This window comes from Salvelinus namaycush, chromosome 20 (genome assembly GCF_016432855.1).
Source record: "Salvelinus namaycush isolate Seneca chromosome 20, SaNama_1.0, whole genome shotgun sequence".
Lineage (NCBI taxonomy): Eukaryota > Metazoa > Chordata > Actinopteri > Salmoniformes > Salmonidae > Salvelinus > Salvelinus namaycush.
In genome coordinates this window covers 4,305,841-4,332,711 of record NC_052326.1, presented here as the reverse complement: position 1 = coordinate 4,332,711, position 26,871 = coordinate 4,305,841, and the positions used below count along the sequence as shown (strand labels likewise).

The following is a 26,871-nucleotide window of genomic DNA, read 5'->3' as shown; positions in this document are numbered from 1 at the left end:
CATTTTCAAGTCCTCTGGTGGTTACAGTCCTAACCCTGGAACGGGTAGCACCATAGAAAGAAGCTGGCTTGATGAAAACGATGTCATTTTTTTTTTTTTTTAGCAAAACAGCTCGTTTTTGAATGGTAACTGTTGAGGGTGGAGTTTGGGGCGCGATGAGGAGTACTGGAAAGGTGTGACTTTCACACCTACAGTACAGTAGCCTGGCTATAAAGAGTCTATTGTCCTGCTAATCGGGCTACAAGTGTACTTTTAGAGTTTGGGATTTACAAATGTGTGCTTTTCATGTCATTTTTCATTAATTCCAGTTTGGATTTAAGTATAACATTTGAGTGGTGGCTTTAGTGAGAGGTCTAATGCTTTAATATTTAATAATATCTACCCTCCAAATTCATATCTAAGGGGAATTTTTCACGCCCTTATTAGTTACATTGTTTAAGTCTGAACGTGCAGACTGGCACTAAGAACAGCGGGAACGTTTCCCTAGTCAGCACCATTATTAGCGCAATGCCCTTCCCCATGGGCTAGGTCCGTCTTCTGTGCGCCGCTCTGTGGCCCATCCCATGCCCCCTGCCGTGAACCTTGCGCGCCCACGGCTATTTCAGTGGATACAGCTGGAGAACTGCAAGGCAATCCCATTGTGCGCCACTCAGGAGCCATGACCTATGAGCCATGACCTATATGACCAATAAATATTGTCCTGCAATAACAGGGTTAATAATATATCTGTGAGAATATCCAAGGGGCTTTTGTATAATTCTAAATTAATCATAATAATCGCTTTGTTTAAAAAATATATATATTTTGGAGATGATTTCGTTTTCAAATAACGTAAAATTAACGGTCATTCTTGAACATGGGGTGAAACATTGTTACTAATTTGTAATTAAATTATTGTTACTAATTTGTAATTAAAGCCAGTTTGTTATTTAGAATTATTTATTTGGGTTTTTAGAGGAAGAGAAACCAAAAACCTTCAGTCATCTCATGGATCTGCCAGTCGAGGCCGGCATGTGTATTGAACCAGCAGCATCTGTAGCAACACAGCTTGCACTGTGATGCAGTGTCACCGCTGTGCCACTAAGGTGCTGTACAATATAACCGGTCGGGAGTAGGCCACAGTACTACAGCGACACAGTAGCGCCTTGGGACCCAAAAGCATAATCAGTGCTCTAACGCCCCCTTGCGCTGGTCTGGAGTAATGAAGTAGTGACTCAGGGTACAGTACTAAACCACAAATTACCTCTAAATCCCAGAGAATAGTCGCAAAACTTTAAGTGGAGCAGCCACTGTACTTAGCAGTCAAACGGCTCCAATTTTTCCACCATTCATTTTTCCCATAGGGAATTTTAGAAACACTTAAAATAAGGTCTGTGTTTTGTGTAGGTTTACCCTGGCTTGACGTTTTGATAACCATGTAAATCTCTCTCGGACAAGGTGACTTTTATTATTATATTCGGCTCTATTTACGCTATAGATTCGAAAAATGCTAATTAGCGTCAACGTAGACATCATGCAAGACTACAAATCCCTGCAAGCTCCTTGCACATCTTCTCTAGCTGACACCTTTGCTAACAGGTATTGTGTCAATTTAAAACTTGCACAAGACAGTTCAAAGAATTGTCAATTTAATCCAATGAACCATTGCATTTCTGTTCAAAATGTTGTATCAAGACTGCCCAAATGTGCCTAATTGGTCTATTAATAACTTTTCAAGTACACTCTCCTCAAACAATATCATGGTATTCTTTCACTGTAATAGTTACTGTAAATTGGACAGTGCAGTTAGATTAACAATAATTTAATTGCCCGTATCAGATATGTGTATGTCCTGTGAAATGTTCTTGTTACTTACAACCTCATGCTAATCGCATTAGCCTACGTTAGCTCAACTGATCCTGAAGAAGTTAAAGAAATGTAGCCAATTTATTAATAATTTATTACTACATGTAACTAACATTAGATAGTTAATCCAGAGATTCTTACCTTTGCCTCGATTCGGCAGTCTCATCCAGATCATCATGTCATTTGCAGCTATTTATGATAGCCACAATAGCATCTAAATAGCGTTTCGGGTTGTTTTTTGGGGGGGGGGGGGGAATACAGGCGAATATATCGCTATTTTAGAGATATACACGGTTATCAAAATGTCACGCCAGGGTAAGCCTACCTACATGAAACACAGCCCTTATTCTGAGTGTTTCTAAAATCCCCTATGTGAAAAATGAATGGTGGAAAAACGATTGGAACCACTTCCTTGTTTGACCTCTAGGGTTTATGGGTATTATGACTCATACTGTGCTACTCTATTGAGTGTTAACATAGCAATCAATGGTTTTGTCCTTTCATATACAGTATATTGATACATACTGTACCATAGATCTGGCAGACGACTGCAATGAATTTTGTCTGGAACGCGACCACAGATTATTTATAGCATGCGTCATTAGATGAGCACGGGGAAAAAGAAGCAACAACAGTGTTTCGCACTCAAACATATTTCTCAGCACATCAAGGTTGTTTATATTGTTGTCTGTTTTCACAGTGTATACTGGTTTGGGATTTAAAACATGTACCTTTGAAGTTACATGTAGCCATTGTTAGTTTGTATTAGCAACGTGGAAGAAAAGATATTCGTAGCTTCAAAACGTGAGGCCTGCTAGCTACTGTTTGCTTGTTGCAACAAGAACACGTTTCAAGAAACCCTCACGAGTTGGTCTTGTTTGAGCAGAAACGTTTTCACCAAATTTCAGGTACGTTCATGTTCGCTACTTGTATATCTGAACGTTGTCTTTCGTAATACAACTAGTTAATTAACTTGCATACAGTATCTTAGTACAGTAACTATCTACGTTTGTGGTCGTAGATTGCTACAGTTGTTACCTCCCCTGTCCATCTGTGCTAGCTAGCTAACGTGGTCAAGTCAAATAGGGTCTCTGGTCAAATGAACAACCTTAGCTAACCAAGATCAGCCGGTATGTTAAACACACAGGCCGGTCGGATTTAAATAGCTAGTAACGTTAATGTTATGTGGAGTGAACTGAAACGTAACTGTTCTCTAATTAACTAACTATGTTAGCAGCATGTGTTGGCTAGCTAATGTTAGCGTAGGCAGCAAGTTGTGGTTCAATAACTGCAAACAAACTTGCATCAACGGGATGGAAATCCACGGTTCTCGTAAGACTAACGTCGTTTATTATGACCGTGTTTAAATTATGTTTATCTTCCCCTCTAGTGCTCAATCATCATGGCTGATGACTTTGACATAGAAGCAATGCTTGAGGCTCCATATCGAAAGGTGGGTTTTGGCCTAAGGTATTGTTTGTGATTGTAATGTACTTTATTGTAAATACTGTGGTGGTCTATGTCACTTCTTTGCCCCAGACTCAACATTTCTAGCCTATTCTATGTGTGTTTCTGATGTGATGCTGCAGTTCCTTTTCAGACTATGAATAAATGCCCATCTATCTCTTTTTGTAGACTTGCCTAACGATATCTCACCTCTACTTCCATGAATTCCAGTGTGATCTGTCAAAAAATGAAGGTAGTAATTGCCCCAATGTATTGCTGTACTGTGGTCCCCTTGGTAACATAATTGTGGTCATTGAATGGCCAGTCTACAAGGCGAATGCAGTGGATGCATTTAATTGAGGGACTGGGTTCTTGATCAGGCCTAGTTGGCATTCTCCTTTATCTCAACAACTGGGCTAATGTTTTGTGCATGGACTATGCCGAACCTGTCAGCAAATGCCTAAACCATCTTCTGAGCATGTGGGTGTTAACCAATAATTTGACAGCTGTCAAACAATGTCTGTCACATGTCTGAGAAGTTTGTCAAAAAGTAGAGAAGTGTTCAGAATAGATTCCATATTTTAGCCTACATGGCAGACGATTGTAGGCCAAACCTTCTGACTGTTTCACCTCACATACAGCCTTTCTGCTTTGTGATAAACTGCAGAACGTTAGCCAGGTCGATTAGAAAAACACAAATGCCCATCGGGCCTGGTTGAGAAGCCAGTTCCTTTAATTTAAAAGACATACCATGGAGACAGTATTCAAATATCTGTATGCATGGTGTGGTTGTTCCACATGATTGACTCTACCCCGCTATTGATTGAAGACCGATTTAGTAAAATCGGCCTCTGTAATGATAAAGGTTTGGTAAGCTGACACATTATTGAAAACATGATTGCATGTCCTTTACTTTCAATACATGAGATGTGTATGGTTAAGTACAGGAAGCAGGTATGTTAGTTCACAATGTTCACTCTCATTTCTCATTCTAGTGAGGGAGGAAGTGTGGATTTTGTCGTTACACTGCATTCATCAACAAGTTATACATTTTACATAACCTGTATAACTGAAAATTGCTTTTTCTCCATGGTTAACCAGAATGTAATTATTTTGCATGCTCATTCACGAGGAGTAAATGTTTATTTAATCATAAGTCCATTATATTTTCCACAATTTGATGTAAGGCCTATATTTAATAGAGTACAAACAGTAGGAAACATGGAACTCTTCTATGCTGCTGGCGACAGTACCAACTAGGGAGTTTCATATACCTCATCTTATATTTAATCATGACTTTCCTTGGTAGTTGATATTACTAAGCAGTGTGAATCCCTGTTTGCTTCAGGGCGAGATGTGTGACAGAGGTGGCATCGAGCTCTTACAGTCCACGAACGAAAATTGGTGAAGATCACTGGAATGGCATCCCCCCACTGGAAATCAATCAGTTTTTGGTTGCTAGCATGGCCACATTGGTCTTAGGCAAAGAATAGCCTTGGAACTGATCTGGATGGGGCTTCTTAAGAAAAATGCACCAGAGATATGACTTTAGATATGGATAATTACTCATAGAGCTTGACTAGATGCTAAATGTCTCATCGACAGTATGATTGGAGAGAGAGAACAAGTGAATAGACACTCTTTAAAAAACCCTAACTGTAGATCTCAGTCCCCATGTAAACTTTTGCATGAATACTTTTTTAAACAATTATTATATTTTCTCTTGTTCCCACCCCCGTTTATCCTGACAACTTGAAATGTTGCCTCTTCGTCCTCATGCTGTTCTTCTATCGACCCTGCTTAGGATGAGATCAAGCACAGTAGTCCAAATGGACACAAGGAACGCAGCAAGAAGTAAGTAAAACAGACATGGTTTAGTAACAAGCAACGCTCACCCAAATCTATTTATTATTTTGACAATTGTTCTAAAATGTTTATTGGTCTTTACTTATTCACTGCCTCACATTGAGTCATTCTCTTTCCTCAGGAAAAAAAAGAGCAGGAGCCGAAGCAGAGACAGGAAGAGAAGCAAAAGCCGGGATCGCAAGAAGAGCCATGACCACAAGCGGAGCCGCAGCCACGAGCGAAAGCGGAGCCGCAGCAGGGAGAGGCGCCGGAGCCGCTCTCGGAGCAGAGAGCGCAGCGGCCGCTACAGGGACCACAAGACCACCTTGTATGTATGCATGCCTCATCTGGTGTCAGCATTTCCCTTCAGTCTGCATCACCCTAGTCTTAGAAGCAGCTTCCCTATGTACATAGTCATGGAACACTGGTCACTTTAATAATGTTTAAATACTGTTTTACCCACTTCATGTATATACTGTATTCTAGTCAAGGCCTTTCCTATTTAACTATTGCTGTACATATACTATTCTTCAGATATTCTATCCATATTGTGTGTGTATATATATACACTGCTCAAAAAAATAAAGGGAACACTTAAACAACACAATGTAACTCCAAGTCAATCACACTTCTGTGAAATCAAACTGTCCACTTAGGAAGCAACACTGATTGACAATATATTTCACATGCTGTTGTGCAAATGGAATAGACAAAAGGTGGAAATTATAGGCAATTAGCAAGACACCCCCAATAAAGGAGTGGTTCTGCAGGTGGTGACCACAGACCACTTCTCAGTTCCTATGCTTCCTGGCTGATGTTTTGGTCACTTTTGAATGCTGGCGGTGCTTTCACTCTAGTGGTAGCATGAGACGGAGTCTACAACCCACACAAGTGGCTCAGGTAGTGCAGCTCATCCAGGATAGCACATCAATGCGAGCTGTGGCAAAAAGGTTTGCTGTGTCTGTCAGCGTAGTGTCCAGAGCATGGAGGCGCTACCAGGAGACAGGCCAGTACATCAGGAGACGTGGAGGAGGCCGTAGGAGGGCAACAACCCAGCAGCAGGACCGCTACCTCCGCCTTTGTGCAAGGAGTAGCACTGCCAGAGCCCTGCAAAATGACCTCCAGCAGGCCACAAATGTGCATAGAAATATGTACAGAAATGTCCAAATGCCTGAAGGTACCACGTTCATCTGTACAAACAATAGTACGCAAGTATAAACACCATGGGACCACTCAGCCGCCATACCGCTCAGGAAGGAGTCGCGTTCTGTCTCCTAGAGGTTAATGTGCTTTGGTGCGAAAAGTGCAGATCAATCCCAGAACAACAGCAAAGGACCTTGTGAAGATGCTGGAGGAAACGGGTACAAAAGTATCTATATCCACAGTAAAACGAGTCCTATATCGACATAACCTGAAAGGCCGTTCAGCAAGGAAGAAGCCACTGCTCCAAAACCGCCATAAAAAGGCCAGACTACTGTTTGCAGCTGCACATGGGGACAAAGATTGTACTTTTTGAAGAAATGTCCTCTGATCTGATGAAACAAAAATTGAACTGTTGGCCATAATGACCATCGTTATGTTTGGAGGAAAAAGGGGGAGGCTTGCAAGCCGAAGAACACTATCCCAACCATGAAGCACGGGGGTGGCAGCATCATGTTGTGGGGGTGCTTTGCTGCAGGAGGGACTGCTGCACTTCACAAAATAGATGGCATCATGAGGAAGGAAAATTATGTGGATATATTGAAGCAACATCTCAAGACATCAGTCAGGAAGTTAAAGCTTGGTCGCAAATGGGTCTTCCAAATGGACAATGACCCCAAGCATACTTCCAAAGTTGGACAACAAAGTCAAGGTATTGGAGTGGACATCACAAAGCCCTGGCCTCAATCTAATAGAAAAGTTATGGGCAGAACTGAAAAAGCGTGTGCAAACCTGACTCAGTTACACCAGCTCTGTCAGGAGGAATGGGCCAGAATTCACCCAACTTACTGTGGGAAGCTTGTGGAAGGCTACCTGACATGTTTGACCCAAGTTAAACAATTTAAAGGCAATGCTACCAAATACTAATTGAGTGTATGTAAACATCTGACCCACTGGGAATTTGATGAAAGAAATAAAAGTTTAAATAAGTCATTCTCTACTATTATTCTGACATTAAAATAAAGTGGTGATCCTAACTGACCTAAGACAGGGCATTTTTACTAGGATTAAATGTCAGGAATTGTGAAAAACGGAGTTTAAATGTATTTGGCTAAGGTGTATGTAAACTTCCGACTTCAACTGTATATGTCCTTGGTATTGTATAAAGATCTTGTTTGTGTTTTCAATAGGAAGTCCATAAGGACTTGCCAGACAGTGACAAAGTGTGTGACTTGTCAGTAGCATACCGAATAGCATCGATAAGAGAGCTGTTCATTTGGCTTTATAATTTGCATACTGATAGGCTTTTTGGCGATTTCCTACAGATAAATTGATGAAGATGGTAAATCCACCTCTCTGCAGGAACATTAGGCAGGCTAGTGGAAAGACAGCCTCACTTGGGTCGAAAAGAAAAGATTGAAATGTTTTAAAAGCTATTGATAATTATATGGTATTTTCAAAGATATTGATATATTGTAGGTCTACTGATTTAATCAAAGTGTTGACAATGGAGTAGAAAACTGCTGCTTTTTGCGTAGCAAAGCCAATGTTTAACACCTGCTTCATTCTTCAATCACCCCTGTATAGTGGATAGGTACAACAAACGTAGAGGAATTCTTCCTTATCAACCCGTTCTACCTAGAGAGATGTGCTGAACTGGAGAGAGGGTAGGGCAAGGAGCATGGAGTTCTTTGTGAACTGCCTCTTGTAGGCTAGGATGCTACTCCTAGGCTTTCCAGTCCTCCAGCCTACCATGGGTCTTGAGAGGTCGGAATTTCACTGTGATAGCAGCAAAGGACTGTTTGTGTCCGTGCTGCCCTGGTTCTGGGAATTCGCCTGGGTATTAAAAGTCGGCTTCTCCGTTGTCCGCTTCCAAACAACCCCACAGGACCCAAAAATCCGCCACGGAGCCCGTGTCTGCAGGGTATGCAGAACTATAAAACTTTATCCTCCGTCCTACGGATTTTGCATTTCTGACACATGTCAATGACCGATGCCCCCAAACAACCCACTGGGTGTAATAGGTGCATCATAGAGGCCAGGTTTTTCCTGACCGTAAGACTTGCCAAGTCCAGCCAAAGGGCCCTCTCTCCTACTACCTACAAGGCTCATGTTACGGCCAAACCGTCTCGAGAGGTGCCTTGTCATGTTTTCCAGCATCTCGGATTGATAAGCCGTATGTAAGGTGGACACGTTAAGTGCTCTGACCGAGTGGACTGCATTTCTGTACATCTTATGACAGATGGTGGCGAAAAAGCATCCCATCTTGTCCGTGAGGGAGGTGTTAACCCACTGGAGGAGGCTTTTGGAAACCGGATTCCTCCATACCCTGAATGTTCAGGGGACCACTAGGAGTTAGTCTACTTGAGAAAGGATTTTCCCAGAACCTTTTCACCTCCCTTAAGCAAGCCGCGACCACCGTAATTCTAAGTTTGGTCGGGCCATTTGTGGTGGGAGTCTCCTCCCATCGTACAAATCCCTTCCTCCCCCTTGGTCCGGCGGGACATTGGACCACTCGATGCTGAGTTTGGCCGCGGCTTGCTTGCAGATGTCGATGAGCGTGAAACCTGGGAGGGGATTGGCAACCTTGCTGGCACAAGCTTGGCTAGGCGCCTGGGGACAGGTGCTGGGCTTGGGAGGGAGGTTGTGGGGGCTCCCCCTCACTTGCTCCATCCTCAGGCTCAAAGTTGGAGAAGCTGCTATTAGCTTGAGCCTCCTATCTCGCCTTCTCACGAGATCGTGTCTTCGTTAAATGAGGGAAGAGAATTAAGGTTATCCATCTCCTCTGCCCAGCTTTGTACAGATGAACGCTTGTCCCCTATCCTGGGGGGGTGGCTCGGAGGCGGGGGTGCCCGGAGCAGGAACAATCTTTTTGATTCTCCTTCTCTTGCTAACCTTAGACAGTGTGCTGCTGTGCAGACACGACTCTGGGTAGTCGACTGCTTCTTGAGTATGCTTGTGTCCTAAACAGGCAAAGCATAGAGAATGCTCTTTCTCAGATGCGAGAGCAGCAGGGGGTAGAGCTGGGGCTCAGATGCCTGTCTTGGGTCATCCTGGCAAGGGTAAGCGGTAGCACTTACTCTGTGGAGAGGCTACAAGCCTGTTGTAAATGGCACCCAGTAAGCCGGAGAGCACCGCAAGGTGGAGTTGCTCTGGAGGCTAGCAGTGGTGTAAAAGTGCTTTAGTTAAAATACTTTAAAATACTACTTCTTACGGCTGAAATCCCGTTAATGGGATCGATATGACAACAGCCAGTGAAAGTGCAGGGCGCCAAATTCAAGCAACAGAAATCTCATAATTAAAATTCCTCAAACATACAAGTATTATACACCATTTTAAAGATACATTTGTTGTTAATCCCACCAGTGTCCGATTTCAAAAAGGCTTTACGACGAAAGCATACCATGCGATTATGTTTGGTCAGCACCTAGTCACAGAAAAACAGCCATTTTTCCAGCCAAAGAGAGGAGTCACAAAAAGCAGAAATGGAGATAAAATTAATCACTAACCTTTGATGATCTTCATCAGATGACACTCATAGGACTTCATGTTACATAATACATGTATGTTTTGTTCGATAAAGTTCATATTTATATCCAAAAATCTCAGTTTACATTGGCGCGTTACATTCAGTAATGTTTTGCCTCCAAAACATCCGGTGATTTTGCAGAGAGCCACATCAATTTACAGAAATACTCATCATAAATGTTGATGAAAATACAAGGGTTATACATGGAATTATAGATATACTTCTCCTTAATGCAACTGCTGTGTCAGATTTCAAAAAAGCTTTACGGAAAAAGCACACCATGCAATAATCTGAGTACAGCGCTCGGAGACCTAAACAAGCCATACCGATAGCCGCCATGTTGTGGAGTCAACAAAGTCAGAAATAGCATTATAAATATTCACTTACCTTTGATGATCTTCATCAGAATGCACTTCCAGGAATCCCAGTTCCACAAAAAAAAAATGTTTGTTCGATAAAGTCAATAATTTATGTCCAAATACCTCCTTTTTGTTCGCGCGTTTAGTTCACAAATCCAAATTCACGAGGCGCAGGCCAGACAAAAAGTCAAAAAGTTCCATTACAGTTTGTAGAAACATGTCAAACGATGTATAGAATCAATCTTTAGGATGTTATCATAAATCTTCAATAATGTTTCAACCGGAGAATTCCTTTGTCTTTAGAAAGGAAAAGGAACGCAGCTACCTCTCACGGGCGCACTTTGCTCATGGCATTCTGCCAGACCTCTTAGTCAATCAGCTCTTATTCTCTCCCCTTTCACAGTAGAAGCCTGAAACAAGGTTCTAAAGACTGTTGACATCTAGTGGAAGCCTTAGGAAGTGCAATATGACCCCATAGACACTGTATATTGGATGGGCAAAGACTTGAAAACCTACAAACCTCAGATTTCCCACTTCCTGGTTGGATTTTTTCTCAGGTTTTTGCCTGCCATATGACTTCTGTTATGCTCACATACATCATTCAAACAGTTTTAGAAACTTCAGTGTTTTCTATCCAAATATACTAATAATATGCATATCTTAGCTTCTGGGCCTGAGTAGCAGGCTGTTTACTCTGGGCACCTTATTCATCCAAGCTACTCAATACTGCCCCCAGCCATAAGAAGTTATTAAGTAGTTGTGTGGGGTAATCTTTACTTTACTATTTCTATTTGACAACTTACTTTTACTTCACTACATTCCTGAAGAAAATAATGTACTTTTTACTTCATACATTTTCCCTGACACCCTAAAGAACTTACATTTCAGATGCTTAGCAGGACAGGAAAATGGTCCAATTCACACACTTATCATGAGAACACACTGAACACAGGACTCACTGAACACACATGCTTCGTTTGTAGATTATGTCTGAGTGTTGGAGTGTGCCCCTGGCTATCTGTAAAAATATATAAACATATAGGGTCGTTTGCTTAATATAAGGAATGTGAAATTATTTATACTTTTAATATTTAAGTATGTTTTAGCAATTCCGTTTACTTTTGATACTATATTTAAAACCAAAATCTTTTAGACTTTACTCAGGTAATATTTTACTATCACTTTTACTTGAGTCATTTTCTATGAAGGTTCTTTACTTTTACTCAAGTGTGACAATTGGGTACTTTTTACACCACTGTAGGCTGAGGGCTTTCAAGACCGCAGTACGCTGGCGCTGGTAATTTTTAAAAATATTTTTATTTTATTTTTATTGAACCTTTATTTAACTAGGCAAGTCAGTTAAGAACAAATTCTTATTTACAATGACGGTCTACACCGGCCAAACCCAGACGACACTGGGCCAATTGTGCGCTGCCCTATGGGACTCCCAATCACGGGCTGTTGTGATAAAGCCTGCTAAGCTAGATGATAGAAGAATACTATTTTGCAGGTAGAGCGAGCTAGCAAAGGAGCTTGTTCTAGTTGTGTGCTTTGCCGATGCTTAGCTGTGTAGCCAGCTAATCCTGGCGTTTAGCTAGCCAGTTATGTGGAGTTCACCTCGAGGGTTAGTAGCCTAGCTATAGCAAGCCCACAACTAGCTGAATAGAATTTGCATTCTTCATTAGCAAGCTAGGTTAGCTTAGTGTGGCTAACCAAATCTAAAAAGTATCTTTCCTTTCTTTCACCTTGGTGGGAATAGGCAGCACAAAGCAGGTAGCTAAGTGGGCTTGTAGGGCGAGAGCTAGCTGTGTGGCACTAGCTAAGCCAGAGAAGTAGCTGTCGTGTGAGCTCAATCCGCTTGACGAGATGCTGCTATCCTACGCTCGGCGGGGGGGGGGGGGGGGGGTCCACCTGTGAACAGGTAAGGAGTAGAGCAGAGGTCCAAGTCAGTAGCTGAAGAGAATAGAGGCTCTTAATCAAATCCGTAAGGAAGACGAAATAATGGAAGCAGGGAACGGACTACGGACCCTAATGTGAAGTGGAGTGGTCCAGTATTGGCCGTTGCTCCTGTCTCTACGAGAGATGTGTGATTGGATATTCCTGGACTCCGCTCCTAAAGGGGACGCTACTCATAATTGAGAGACCTAACGAGTAATTGGAATAGAATTACTCATTCTAGGTAATGCAATACAACGTCAACGTCACACTGGCTTCTTATCTGGTGAGCTCTCATTGGCTATTGCTTACCACCGTTGTCAAAACTTGTCGTTGCACATCTCACACTACAAGAGCATTGCATATTTTGTGCTGATAAAACAAAAGGTTGGAAAATATCTGGATGGTTCTAAGACTGGATCAGTGGCACTCAGATTGCGTCTCTGAGGGAGGAGAATTAACGCTTACATTAAACGAGTGTCGATGACGGCAATGACATGGGGATTTTGTCTTCAATCTCTAAAACTTGTCTGGCAAAAATTGTGTAGTGTACGTCTGATTTAAGGGTTTTGTTCAAGAGAAGAGATACTTGGCCAAGATAGGAGTGTTTAGAAAGAACAGAGCCATCACATGGTCCCCAATACCCCCACTCCCGCCTACAGTGTATTGACTGGCATACTTTAAGGTCTGGAGTGACTTTTCCCTCTTATGAGATCAGAAGTAGTGGACTGAGATTAACTGTGTTTTCAATTGCAGCTCTGGGCCGAAATTTAACGGTGGTTCCAGAGGGAAGATTGGCCCCCCACCTGTCATCAAGCTAAGGTTTCTATTACACTATTTTTCTGTTGTTTGTGTGGGTAGTTTTGTGCTGTGTATGTGTGAATGTGATGAATCAACTCAAATAGATGCTAATGGAACCCTTTCTTTCAGCCGAAGACGTTCCAGAAGCCAAAGCCCTTTCAAGAAAGAGAAGAGTCCTGTGAGGCAAGTGTTCCTTGGGGAGATGACGCAAAAGAGTTCAATCAGGTTGACGTTCCACTTTTAAAGCTTGTGTACCCTTGTTCGACAAAGTAGGCTTACCATTTTGATAATACCTTGTTGACAGACATATGTAACGTAGATGGTATCGTAACATATGTCACCATACTGGGATTTAAAACGTAGGCCCACAGTAGATTTGACCGAAACTTGCAGGCACAAGATTTTAGTTCTGGGTTATCCAGATTACCATTTTGCTGACAAAATATAGTAAAATAAATACACAAGTGGTTTTACAACTTTTACAGTGATGATACGAGATTGGGGCCACTGGAAAACAAAAAATGGCTTTACCACATAAGAGTAATTAAATGCTTTGTTTCTACAGGCAGCCAATAGACAACCTGACTCCAGAGGAAAGGGACGCTCGCACAGTGTTCTGCATGCAGCTTGCAGCTAGAATCCGACCACGAGACCTGGAGGAGTTCTTCTCTGCAGTGGGAAAGGTGAGTGTCTTTACTTGTAATGTCATTGTCATTCCTGCCGAAAAAAAATGTGGCCACCGATTTGCTAAGCATTTGCACCAGGTGAGAAGTTTGCTCCAGTTTTTTTCAGAAAGCTATTTAACACCAAAGTAAACATGAAACTTTGCAATTTACAATAGTTTTTCATTTATTTATTCTAACCTTTTTGTTCAAGCCTCAATATTTAATTTAGAAAAGATGGGTGTTTAAAAAAAAAAAACTGTATTTAGGTGTTATTCACAGCCAAAGAGCAATGGATTTAGCAATGTCTTCTCTTCTTATGCCTCATCCATTCTAAAACAGATTATTTTGTTAATTTTCAAGGTGAGAGATGTGCGCATGATCTCTGACAGAAATTCGAGGAGGTCGAAGGGGATTGCTTACATCGAGTTTGTGGAGGCCAACTCGGTGCCTCTGGCTATAGGATTGTCTGGCCAGCGACTTCTGGGGGTGCCAATAATTGTTCAGGCCTCACAGGTAATGGTCAGTAATCATCTCACAGAGATTTTACATTTTCTATTTATTTTAGCTAGGGCTGTCAATGTTAACGCGTTAATTACAGTTACATTTTGAAATCTTCATGCCGTAATGAAAAAATAACAAATTTAAATAGCAACTGCCCCTAAAAAACAACTTCTCATTTAGAAAACAGTCATCAATATGAGTCAGAAACATTTATTCTGTCAAAATGGACTACTAAGTGTAAATAGAACAATTATATTTAATTCAAAACCGCTACTGGTCTTGACTGCTTCATAACATAAATGAAGGTTGTAATACCTGATCGTAATACCTGTGGTAAATTTGAGTTGACTTTGGATATCCTTATTGGGCTAGTTGGGAACCATTGGCAAATTACACAATGTACATGGGACAATATGTAAACTATAAATTGTAGACATGCCTATACAAATATTAAAAGCATTTAATGAGAACTAAAAGTTGTGCAACATGAAAAGATTGTCTCATATACATTGTGTAATTTATTGACAGTCCTTAACTAGCCCCGGAGATGGTCTCTCCAAAGTTAAATTAATTTTGCCACGGTCGCACATCAACCGGCTGAAGCTAATTAGCTAAATAAGTTGGCTAACTCGTCCCACCTACGAACACACACGAGTCACCCACATCAAACCACCCCCTGAAACAAACTCACGTTTGAATTGTCATGGCCACTAACAAGCATTTCTTAATTAACCAAATCTAAAACGAGGCCAAATTATGAAGTGCAGTCACCCTTTAATCGCATATCAATTTTTTTAGACCAAAGTCTGTTTCCGCACACATTCCTTTGAGCTCACACACTCTTTGCTCTCGACAGCTAGCAACCTTTCTTGTGGTGGAGAAACCATCCACTATGCGTGCAGCTTTCAGCTACAAATGTTAAGGAAAACTTACAGAAAGTTCAACCATAAACACTTTCTCAGGTATTTCTTTAGATCACAGCAAAAACGTAATTACACAGAAGTAGCTAGTCAGTTATGCTAACATTAGCTAGCTGGCTAACCAAACAAGAATGTTTAGAATGCCATGGCTGATTGCCTCTAGATTCAACACTAATTTCCCACAATAATTTGAATTTAAACAGAACTTCAATTCCATTTAGCTATTGTTTTTGTTGTAGTTCTCAGGTCAAAAGATTTTAAGCAAATGATCCCATTTCTAGTACAGTAGCAGCTTGTGACTAGTTCAATGTCGGGCATGGATAAGAAGTAGCCTAGGCAAGATCTAATAGCTGTATGATATTTTACATTTATATCACACCTGAGGCGAGTTCAACAAGCCTACTGTTTGTGATGAACATGTTGCCAGAGTAACACTTTTAGTTGAATGAACATTGCAAAATGTTACGGTGACGCATCAAACATTTACTTTTTGTAAGGATTACTGTGACTTTTTAGCGACAATGTTCAAACTGAAAATGACTTCGCTATTCCTACTAAATATCGTGGAAAGTCTACATAGCCAATTTATATATTTTTTTGTGGCAGTTAAATGGAAGAATGATGGAACCACCAAGACTCTTCCTCGAGCTGGATGCCCGACCAAACTGAGCAATCGGAGGAGAAGGGCCTTGGTCAGGGAGGTGACCAAGATCCCAATGGTCAATCTGGCACAGCTCCAGAGTTCCTCTGTGGAGATGGGAGAACCTTCCAGAAGGACAACCAACTCTGCAGCACTCCACCAATCAGGCCTTTATGGTAGAGTGGCCAGACGGAAGCCACCCCTCAGTAAAAGGCACATGACAGCCCGCTTGGAATTTTCCAAAAGGCACCTAAAGAGACACAGACCATGAGAAACAAGATTCTCTGGTCTGATGAAACCAAGATTGAACTCTTTGACCTGAATGCCAAGCGCCACGTCCCTTGGAAACCTGGCACCATCCCTACGGATCAAGGGAAAGATGAACGGAGCAAAGTACAGAGAGATCCTTGATGAAAACCTGCTCAGGACCTCAGACTGGGGCGGGGCGAAGGTTCCCCATTCCAATAGGACAATGACCTTAAGCACACAGTCAAGACAACGCAGGAGTGGCTTCGGGACAAGTCTCTGAATGTCCTTAAGTGGCCCAGCCGGAGCCCGGACTTGAACCCAATCGAACATCTCTGGAGAGACCTGAAAAAAGCTGTGCAGCAACGCTCGAGCTTGAGAGGATCTGCAGAGAAGAATGGGAGAAACTCCCCAAATACAGGTGTGCAAAGCTTGTAGCGTCATACCCAAGAAGACTCCAGGCTTTACGCGTTGCCAAAGGTGCTTCAACAATGTACTGAGTTAAGGGTCTCAATACTTATGCAAATGTGAAAATTACAAAGCAAATAAAAACGTGATTTCTTCCCCTATAATCAAAATATATTATACCGAATTAGCTTCAAATTTGAACAATTTCTTAAAGTTACGGTAAATCTCTGCGGTTAACTCGGTTCATGCTTTTAAATCATTTGACAGCCTTTATTTTAACAGCCTGAGGCAATCGGCACCGTTTCCCTACGTTCACTTTGTGTGTGCTTTCTCTAGGCTGAGAAAAACAGGGCTGCTGCCATGGCCAACAACCTGCAGAAGGGCAACGCTGGCCCGATGAGACTCTACGTCGGATCCTTACACTTTAACATCACAGAGGAGATGCTACGAGGAATATTTGAGCCTTTTGGAAAGGTGAGAGGCATTGTACAATGTACCATAGGCCGTCGCATGAATTTCAACTTTGGGGAAGCTTTTTTTTCACACACCACAAAATCACCTTTCTAATAACGCATTGCATGCATCCATCACATTTGCAGACTAACATAAGGTAAAATGCCTAATGTGATGAGTAGATTTGTGGACCGTAGGCCAAGTCATTTTTATAAGTATATATAACTCACTCAATGTTTGCAAAAATTACTGTTCTGAACAGAATGCAGGTGAGCGATTGCAGGGGTTAAAATTCTACGTCACTGCAATAAAAATCTCTGGGGGGTGGTTTAGAGATGACAACCTAATCCAGAAGCATCCAGAAGCATGTCTGTTCTACGAAATATATTCCCAAATATTTCTTTTCTCTGTTAAGCTGTGTACACTGAACTGACATGCGTGATTGTTACTGACGAACGGCTCTTTGCGCAATACCAAGTGTCGGCTGGAGTGGTGTAAAGCGCACCGCCTTTGGACTCTGGAGCAGTGGAAACACGTTCACTGGATGGTGATGAATCACGCTTCACCATCTGGCAGTCCGACAGAATAATCTGGGTTTGGCGGATGCCAGGAGAACGCTACCTGCCCCAATGCATAGTGCCAACTGTAAAGTTTGGTGGAGGAGGAATAATGTTCTGGGGCTGTTTTTCATGGTTCGGGCTAGGCCTCCAGTGAAGGGAAATCTTTATGCAACAGCATACAATGAAATTCTAGACGATTCTGTGTTTCCAACTTTGTGGCAACAGTTTGGGGACGGTCCGTTCCTGTTTTAGCATGACAATGCCCCCTTGTACAAAGTGAGGTCCATACAGAACTGGCCTGCACAAAGCCCTTACCTCAATCCCATCGAACACCTTTGGAATGAATTGGAATGCCGGCTGCGAGCCAGGCCTTACTTGACACTACGATGTTCAGAAGAAGGGAATTAAATAGTCTATAATGTGGCGCTCAACTCAACTGTGTAGCCTACTGCAGCTGCTTGCAAAGCAATTCAAAGCCACTACTTTTAGCATTCAGGTCAGGAAGTAACTTTCCAGTGCTACTATTTTTACAATGTAATGCTGTTAATAAAACAAAATCAGACAACCCCATAGTAGAATAGTTTACCTAGTCGGCTTGTTGTGTGTTCTGTAAGATATATTCCACTCGAGGCGCATTCAAGTTGCGATAGGGAGGCGAACCTGCATTCTGACAAGCAGTCAATGCACAACAATTCTTAATAAATGTACAAAATGATCCTCTTTCCCTAAAAGCATGATGGTCATCATCACTTTCTTACATGGAAGGGGAGGTTAACCCTGCTCCGTGTGTTGCATAGAGCAGACCTAGAGCTGAGCAGAAGTGTTTATTAGGATATGCATGCAGGGCCTGGGGAAAATATATTAACCCAATTCATCCAATTCTATGTCATTTCACATGACTGGAGACATGAGCATCTTTTTAATACCACAACATGACCGAAAAGACAGGCTACCCGACAAACTGAGATAAATAAAAACGACCTAGTCTTGAATGCAACCAATAGCGTAGTCCTACAAAAAGAGGGGGGAGACAGATTGTAGGTCTACAATATATCAGTGCTATGTCGACTTTAATCTGTTATCCATTTCCTTCCACCAGATTGAGAGTATTCAGCTCATGATGGATAGTGAGACGGGGAGATCCAAAGGATATGGCTTCATCACTGTAAGTAGCACATTCAATCCAGTCAATGGATGCACACAATACTACGATTATTGTGAATACTCAGAATAACAAAATGGTTCGATTAAAACGTTTACATGCTTTGCAAATAGAACAATTTCCCTTACAATCCGGTTTCCATGGACATATATAATAATCTGATGGGAAATAAACGTTATCACAACGACCATATTATTTATGGCTGGGAATTCCCAGGGTTCTCATTATACGATGTTATCACGATAATTAGATGCTGATACGATATATATTGCGATTCTATATGTATTTAGATTGTATATGGACACTATTTATACAAAAGTATGTGGACACCCCTTCAAATTAGTGTATTTGGCTATTTCAGTCGCACCCGTTGCTGACAGTTTGCACACATGCAATCTCCATAGACAAACATTGGCAGTAGAATGGCCTTACTGAAGAGTTCATTGACTTTGAATGTGCCACCGTCATAGGATACCACCTTTCCAACAAGTTAGTTCGGCAAATTTCTGCCCTGCTAGAGCTTCCCCGGTCAACTGTAAGTGCTGTTATTCTGAAGTGGAAACCTCTAGGAGCAACAACAGCTCCGACCGCGAAGTGGCAGACCACACAAGCTCACAGAATGGGGGTGCTGAAAATTGTATGACCTCAGTTGCAACACTCACTAACGAGTTCGACTACCTCTGGAAGCAATGTCAGTACAATAACTGTTCGTCAAGAGCTTATTGAAATGGGTTTCTATGGCCGAGCAGCCATACACAAGCCTAAGATCACTATGCGCAATGCCAAGTGTTGACTGGAGTGGAAACACGTTCTCTGGAGTGATGAATCACGCTTCACCATCTGGCAGTCCGACAGAAGAATCTGGGTTTGGCGGTTGCCAGGAGAACGCTACATGCCCCAATGCATAGTGCCAATTGTAAAGTTTGGTGGAGGAGGAATAATGGTCTGGGGGCTGTTTTTCATGGTTCGGGTTAGGCCCCCAGCAAACGGAAATATTTAAGCTACAGCATACAACAACATCCTAGACTATTCTGTGCTTCCAACTTTGTGGCAACAGTTTGGGGAAGGCCCATTCCTATTTAAGCATACCAATGCCCCTGTGCACAAAGCGAGGTCCAATCAGAACTGGCCTGCACAGAGCCGTGACCTCAACCCCATTGAACACCTTTGGAATGAATTGGAATGACGGCTGCGAGCCAGGCCTCATTGCCCAACATCAGTGCCGACCTCACTAATGCTTTTGTGGCTGAATGGAAGCAAATCCCCGCAGAATTGTTACAACATCTAGTGGAAAGCCTTCCCAGAAGAGCGGAGGCCATTATGGCAACAAAGGGGGGACCAACTCCATATTAATGCCCATGATTTTGGAATGAGATGTTCGACAAGCAGGTGTCCACATACCTTTGTCATGTAGTGTTTCACGATATATGTATTGCAATTCAATACTGCAGTTTTATTGCGATTGGGAAGACCATTCATTATTCTTTTTGTTAATGCATATTCTTTTGCATGCATTTTTGGGGGGACTGCTTTTTCTAAATTACTACAATTAAATATATAATTGAGGTCCTTGAAAAGGACAATTAAGTACTTGAGAAACTCCTTGAATTTGACTCTTCAATGTCTTTATGAAACCTGATTAGTATGCATGTAAACATAGTCAATTAATTTGCATGTGTTTTCTCTCCAGTTCTCAGACACAGAGTGTGCCAAGAAGGCTTTGGATCAGTTGAACGGCTTTGAGCTGGCTGGCCGGCCGATGAAGGTGGGCAATGTGACTGAGCGCACAGACGCCTCCACCGCCAGCTCCTTCCTGGACAGCGACGAGCTGGAGAGGACAGGCATCGACCTGGGCACCACTGGGCGCCTGCAGCTCATGGCCAGACTGGCTGAAGGTAAAGCCAGAGAGAGCCCAGGGCCTGTATTCACAAAGAATTTTGAGGAATCATGTAAGGGATAGTTCAAAATGTACAGAATGGGGATCTGCAAGGAAAGGGGGAGGGTCATGTCATTTGCAATTGATGAAAGCAATGTCAGCACAATAATAATTTCAACATTTCTCCGTGTTTTAGAAATAGTTGCTTATTAGGCCTGACGCCGCCCCTCATCTCTGATTCTGAGCTGGGCACACAATATCAAGTGCTCCTTTAGGGTATTTAGTGTGGTGTCATTGAAATGATCCATAGGCTATACGAAGTGCATGCTCGGAGAAGCAGAGAGCAAAGTGATATTTTGATGAAAATGAACTTAATTGAGTCATTTGCACTGCTGGTATGGCGTAAATATAACGAGGCTGCATTACACACTACAATGGATATTCCAACCCTGAGCCCGGACTGCTTTTTTGCGTGCTGCCTATCCAGTGGCTGTGCAGTGTAGGCCTTCAGTCGCAGTTCAGGCGAAGAGACAAAGGCTTTTTCCCCAAATATAAAAAAAAATTATCATTCTAAATGCAATATCGTGCGCGCGGACTAGCCCATATATTCTGTTCAGTTTGAGAAGGAGAGCGCTTTAGATGGTAAGTAGGACCGGAGGTGAACTTTGATAGCTTGCTACTACTATAATTGATGTGATTTAAAAAACAATGTTTCTTGCTCATGATGTATTTATCAGTGTTATTGATCTCACAATAAGCCAGATTCGAGTAACTTACATTGTGGTGCTGAAACTTGAAGCGGCAGCGTGGCGGAAATCGACAGCTCATCAAATTTTATTGGGCACATACACATATTTAGCAGATGTTATGCTGGTGTAGGGAAATGCTTGTGTTCTAGCTCCAAAGGTGCAGTCATGTCTAACAATGCACAACAATACACACATCTAGAAGTAAAAGAATGGAATTAAGAAATACAGTGGGGCAAAAAAGTATTTAGTCAGCCACCAATTGTGCAAGTTCTCCCACTTAAAAAGATGAGAGAGGCCTGTAATTTTCATCATAGGTACACTTCAACTATGACAGACAAAATGAGAAAGAAAATCACATTGTAGGATTTTTAATGAATTTATTTGCAAATTATGGTGGAATACATTGGCGCCTTACGTTCAGAAGTTCCAAAACATCCTTTGATTTTGCATAGAGCCACATCAATTTACAGGAATAAACATTGCTAAAAGATACAACTGTAATGCATGGAATTTTAGATCCACTTCTCCTTAATGCAACCGCTGTGTCAGATTTCAAAAAAACTTTACGGAAAAAGCATGATCTGAGAACGGCGCTCAGAGCCCAAACCAGCCAAAAGAAATATCCGCCATGTTGCGCAGTCAACATTAGACATAAATAGCATTATAAATATTCACTTACCTTTGATGATCTTCATCAGAATGCACTCCCAGGAATCGCAGTTCCACAATAAATGTTTGTTTTGTTCGATAATGTCCATCATTTATGTCAAAATAACTTTTTTTGTTAGGGCGTTTGGTAAACAAATCCAAAAGCGCGTTCAGGTCCAGTCGGACGAAAATACCTGTAATATACAGGTCGAAGAAACTTGTCAAACTAAGTATAGAATCAATCTTGAGGATGTTTTAATCATAAATGTTCAATAATGTTCCAACCGGAGAATTCCATTGTCTGTAGAAAAGCAATGGAACGAGAGATACCTCATGTGAAATGCGCGTGACTGAGAACGAGGCTGCTGGCAGACCCCTTAGTCAAACAGCTCCCATCCGGCCCCCCTTCACATGAGAAGCCTGAAACAACGTTCTAAAGACGATTGACATCTAGTGGAAGCCTTAGGAAGTGCAACATAACACATATCCCACTGTGAATTCGATAAGGGCTGATTTCCCACTTCCTGGTTGGATTTTTTTCTCAGGTTTTTGCCTGCCATATGAGTTATTTTATACTCACAGACACCATTCAAACAGTTTTAGAAACTTCAGAGTGTTTTCTATCCAATACTAATAATAATATGCATATATTAGCATCTGGGACTGAGGAGGCAGTTCACTCTGGGCACGCTATTCATCCAAAAGTGAAAATGCTGCCCCCTATCCCAAAGAAGTTGTTTAAGCTCCCTTCCCCTGCTTTTGATCAGCTCCTTTTGTCGGTAGTGTTCAAATTTTGCGATGATTGGTCGGGGACCCTTGGTCTTGTTGCTCCGAGCTCCAAGTCTGTGTACTCGGTGGAAAGCCACCTTGTTTCAAGTCTCTATAGGAAGTTTCAAGGCGAATTGCATGAATTCTCTGATCCCGTCCTTCTGGATTATTGGATGCGTCCTCAGGAATCCCAGAAAAATATATATTTTCACACATGCTACGACTTCGTATGTCTAGTAGCGACTCCTTCATTGCCCTGTTTTCCTTGAGTAGACAATCCATGTTGGAATCGTGGATTTTTACCTTGGCTGTGAGTGCCCTGTTTTCTCCTTGGAGTGTGAGAATTTCACTCTGAACTCCAAACTCCCCCTCAGCCCTGCTACCTCCTCATACAACTTTTCCAGTGTTGCATGGATTCCAGCCAGAGCACTAGCCTCTACTTCAACGGTAAGTAAATCATCCTTGTCTGTAGATAAATCTGTTTTTCTTTTTTTTGTCGGGTTAAAGTTATTTTGTGAGGTAGTCGGATCTTTCCATGATGGGAGTATGTTGTTCCTCCATAGCGTAAAGCTGTTGGTTCTCGTCGATTTTCCTCAGGATGTCCTTAGTATCCAGATTGGCTCTTTACTGCAACCAGTTGTTTTACGAAAGATAGCAGTGAGTCTTTCCCACGACAATGACAGGTGTCTGTAGTACAGCCAGCTATCACTCGCGGTATTCACGCAAAAAAATGGAACACAAACTTGCGGTCCCAGCCGTAAAGGCTAACCGCATCGTGAAATCCTTAGCAACAAAACTTTAGTTCTGATTTAAAATCGATTTTAATGAAACAATTTTAGTATAAACAACAAACCGAGTGTAGACAGTACAATGTTCTGTTGCGCACTCTGATGACATATCTGATGACGTATATCCGGCTCTCAAAATACCCAGATAATTTACAGGGGATGCTCAAAGACGATCTGGGCTTTATAATACTCTAATGTACTTGTCTTCTTGCTTAGTTGTGCACCGGGGCCTCCCACTCCTCTTTCTATTATGGTTAGAGCCAGTTTGCGCTGTTCTGTGAAGGGAGTAGTACACAGCGTTGTACGAGAGCTTCAGTTTCTTGGCAATTTCTCGCATGGGATAGCCTTCATTTCTCAGAACAAGAATAGATTGACGAGTTTCCGAAGAAAGTTCTTTGTTTCTGGCCATTTTGAGCCTGTAATCGAACCCACAATTGCTGATGCTCCAGATACTCAACTAGTCTAAAGAAGGCCAGTTTTATTGCTTCTTTAATTAGCACAACAGTTTTCAGCTGTGCTATCATAATTGCAAAAGGGTTTTCTAATGATCAATTATCCTTTTTAAAATGATAAACTTGGATTAGCTAACACAACGTGCCATTGAAACACAGGAGTGATGGTTGCTGATAATGGCCCTCTGTACGCCTATGTAGATATTCCATAAAAAATCTGCCATTTCCAGCTACAATAGTTATTTACAACATTGACAACGTCTACACTGTATTTCTGATCAATTTGATGTTATTTTAATGGACAAAAAATGTGCTTTTCTTTCAAAAACAAGGACATTTCTAAGTGACCCCAAACTTTTGAACGGTAGTATATGTGGATACCAAAATATGTTTCAATTTCAACCGTTTTCTGGAAGAAATTGTGCATTATTTGGAAAAAGTGCAAGGGTGCCAATATCTTTTCAACAGAAAATAAATCTTGTCTTGGTCGGATTTGAGTTGAGCTAGCTAGCCCAGTTTGAATGCAAATCCGAGGTTCAGTATTTTTGGTCTGGTTTCTAAGGTTATTTTGGTGTGGCAGGTAACCTAGTGGTTAGAGCGTTGGGCCAGTAACCGAAAGGTTGCTGGATCGAATCCCAGAGCTGACAATGCAAAAATCTGTCGTTCTGCACCTGAACAAGGCAGTTAACCCACTGTTACCCCGGTAGGCAGTCATTGTAAATAAGAATTTGTTCTTAACTGACTTGCCTAGTTCAATGAAGGTTGAAAAATAATAATGTTTTCTGTTTTTGCCTGTTGGCTCGCCAAAGTTCCCAATTTCTTTGTGTTTGATTGCGCAGCTGCCATAACTGTAAGCTATACACTAGCGAAAGCGAAGACTCTATGGCCCAAATATATTAAATTGCGTCAGCTGAGCTCATAGTGGAACTCATCAATCATTACGTTATTCAGTATGCGCAGCACTAAATCTGGTGGGAAAACTGACAGGGAAAATGAATGGAGCAGTTTCCAGGCAGGCTGGTGGCGCAAAATTATCACAGATGAAACACATTGGCGACTTATTATAGCTTTTGAGCGTTAAAAAATACTAAAAGCTACATAATTCAGCTTTAAGAACCGTATCATAAAGTGTGAACAAGGACGTATGTCGAGCCCAATGTCTTCTGTCTTTCAGGCACGGGACTGCAGATTCCCCCAGCAGCACAGCAAGCCCTGCAGATGAGTGGGGCCATTGCTATTGGTGCCATGGCCGCTGTATCAGGTAATAAAAGGATGATCAATTGGACAAGCCTATCTGACTGCCATGATTGCTTTTCTCTAAGCTATTTGGAGAAGGCAGATATCATCCAGCATTGATCAAATCTGTTGGTTTGCAAGTAAGACACTGATTGGTTGATTTGGTGTGAGGAGCTGGTCTGTTAGACTCGTGTCAGAATTGGGCTGGATTGAACATACATTTATTCATGTTTCTTATTATTTATTTAACATTTCTAGCACATAGTTCAGTTAGTTTAATGTGATATGATGTGTTTTGACACTTTCTTTATAAACTTTTAGCTGCCATGAATCCTGCTATGAACATGAATATGAACATGAATACAGCTATGAAACTACCCTCACAGCCACTTGCTACACACTGTTTCCAGCTGTCTAACATGTTCAACCCTCAGTCGTAAGTATTTAACATTTAATCAAGTTCAATCTAGCGTATTTGTATCCCAAGGGGGCCAGCTGATGAAAGTACACAAACTTAAGACTTCTTAGACCTTAAGATGTTATTTGTTCCCATAGACTGGTTCCCAATCACTAGTCCATTGTGGGTGATAATTTTCCATCTGATTTTACAGTGAAGATAACCCAGGCTGGGATGTTGACATTCAGCATGATGTCATTGAGGAATGCAACAAACATGGAGGAGTTGTGCACATATACCTTGACAAGAATTCCACTGAAGTAAGACTTTTAAGTGTATTTGAATGGTTTTGAAATGGTTGCCGTCTTAAATAGCAACTCATTAAAGTTATTATCATTTTTTTTAGGGCAACGTGTATGTGAAATGTCCATCCCTTCCTGCTGCCATGGCTGCAGTAAACGCATTACATGGTCGATATTTTGCAGGTAAGAGGGACTGACTAAAGAATGTGGTACTCAATTATGAATTGTCATTGACGCAGTCATTTAAAAAAATATATATATGTTTTGTCTAAACTGTCATAATTTCCTTAACATTTTCTTCACAGGTAAAATGATCACAGCGGCATACGTCCCTCTCCCAACATATCACAACCTTTTCCCTGACTCTGTGAAGGCTATCCAGCTCCTGATCCCTCCTGCTCTCCGATGATCTCCCACAGCAAGACACGAAAAACCCAGATTGGTGGGACACTGTATAATAGATTTTTTCCCCCTTCAATTTTCTCTCTTTAAAAGTTAGACTTTTTACAGTCTGTGGTCGGTTTTTCATTCCTGCAAGTTATGGCAGTATGTCTTTCTTTTATGTTAGTAGATGAAGTAAAATCATTTCCCCCCCCGCAACATGTTTTTTTGACTTTCCATATGTTGGCTTTCCATACGCAAAAATAATCAAAGCTTTACTTGCATAGTCACATCCAAACATGTGTTGGGCATTGAGGGTGGAGTTTCAGCCAGTCTAATAAAGGGATTGTAGTCCCTGAAGAGTTTTATTGGTTGAGCTGGACAATTTACCATTTTATATTTTGTAAAGCTTATTCTTGTTCATACATTCTTGTGCTTGAAAGCTTTGATGGGCATGTTTTCCCTGATGAAGTATACAACTTACAGTTGAAATCGGAAGTTTACATACACCTAGGTTGGAGTCATTAAAACTCGTTTTTCAACCACTCCACAAATTTCTTGTTAACAAAAAAAAATGATAGACCTTCACAAGTCTGGTTCATCTTTGGGAGCAATTTCCAACAAAATAGATGGAATCATGAGGAAGGAAAATTGTGGATATATTGAAGCAACATCTCAAGACATCCGTCAGGAAGTTAAAGCTTGGTCGCAAATGGGTCTTCCAAATGGACATTGACCCCCAAGCATACTTCCAAAGTTGTGGCAAAATGGCTTAAGGTCAACAATGTATTGGAGTGGCCATCACAAAGCCCTGAACTC

General features: G+C 41.7%; 1 protein-coding gene across 4 annotated transcripts; it reads left to right on the top strand.

The window, feature by feature from the left end:
- The first annotated feature begins 2,285 nt into the window (after positions 1–2,285).
- Positions 2,286–26,420, top strand: LOC120064980 (RNA-binding protein 39-like). 4 transcript variants are annotated; one of them, XM_039015600.1, is made up of 17 exons: positions 2,286–2,753; positions 3,236–3,298; positions 3,481–3,544; positions 5,096–5,145; positions 5,279–5,464; positions 12,856–12,921; positions 13,030–13,125; positions 13,466–13,583; positions 13,926–14,084; positions 16,617–16,754; positions 18,393–18,458; positions 20,146–20,350; positions 24,911–24,997; positions 25,294–25,408; positions 25,584–25,689; positions 25,776–25,854; positions 25,977–26,420. In XM_039015600.1, the coding sequence occupies exons 3-17, from the start codon at positions 3,512–3,514 to the stop codon at positions 26,078–26,080; spliced, it is 1,608 nt and encodes a 535-aa protein (XP_038871528.1). In that variant the 5' UTR covers positions 2,286–2,753; positions 3,236–3,298; positions 3,481–3,511; the 3' UTR covers positions 26,081–26,420. The 4 variants fall into 4 exon arrangements, with proteins under 4 accessions (XP_038871528.1, XP_038871530.1, XP_038871527.1 ...); XM_039015602.1 differs by lacking the exon at positions 3,481–3,544 and having other exon boundaries at positions 13,030–13,083; XM_039015599.1 differs by lacking the exon at positions 3,481–3,544 and having other exon boundaries at positions 13,926–14,078.
- The last annotated feature ends 451 nt before the right edge of the window (positions 26,421–26,871 follow it).

Coding starts and splice junctions, on each gene's coding strand:
- LOC120064980 (XM_039015598.1), top strand. CDS start 3,248: ATGGCTGATGACTTTGACATAGAAGCAATGCTTGAGGCTCCATATCGA. Junction 16,755..18,392: donor TATTTGAGCCTTTTGGAAAG/GTGAGAGGCATT, acceptor TCCTTCCACCAG/ATTGAGAGTATTCAGCTCAT. Junction 25,409..25,583: donor AACATGTTCAACCCTCAGTC/GTAAGTATTTAA, acceptor CTGATTTTACAG/TGAAGATAACCCAGGCTGGG.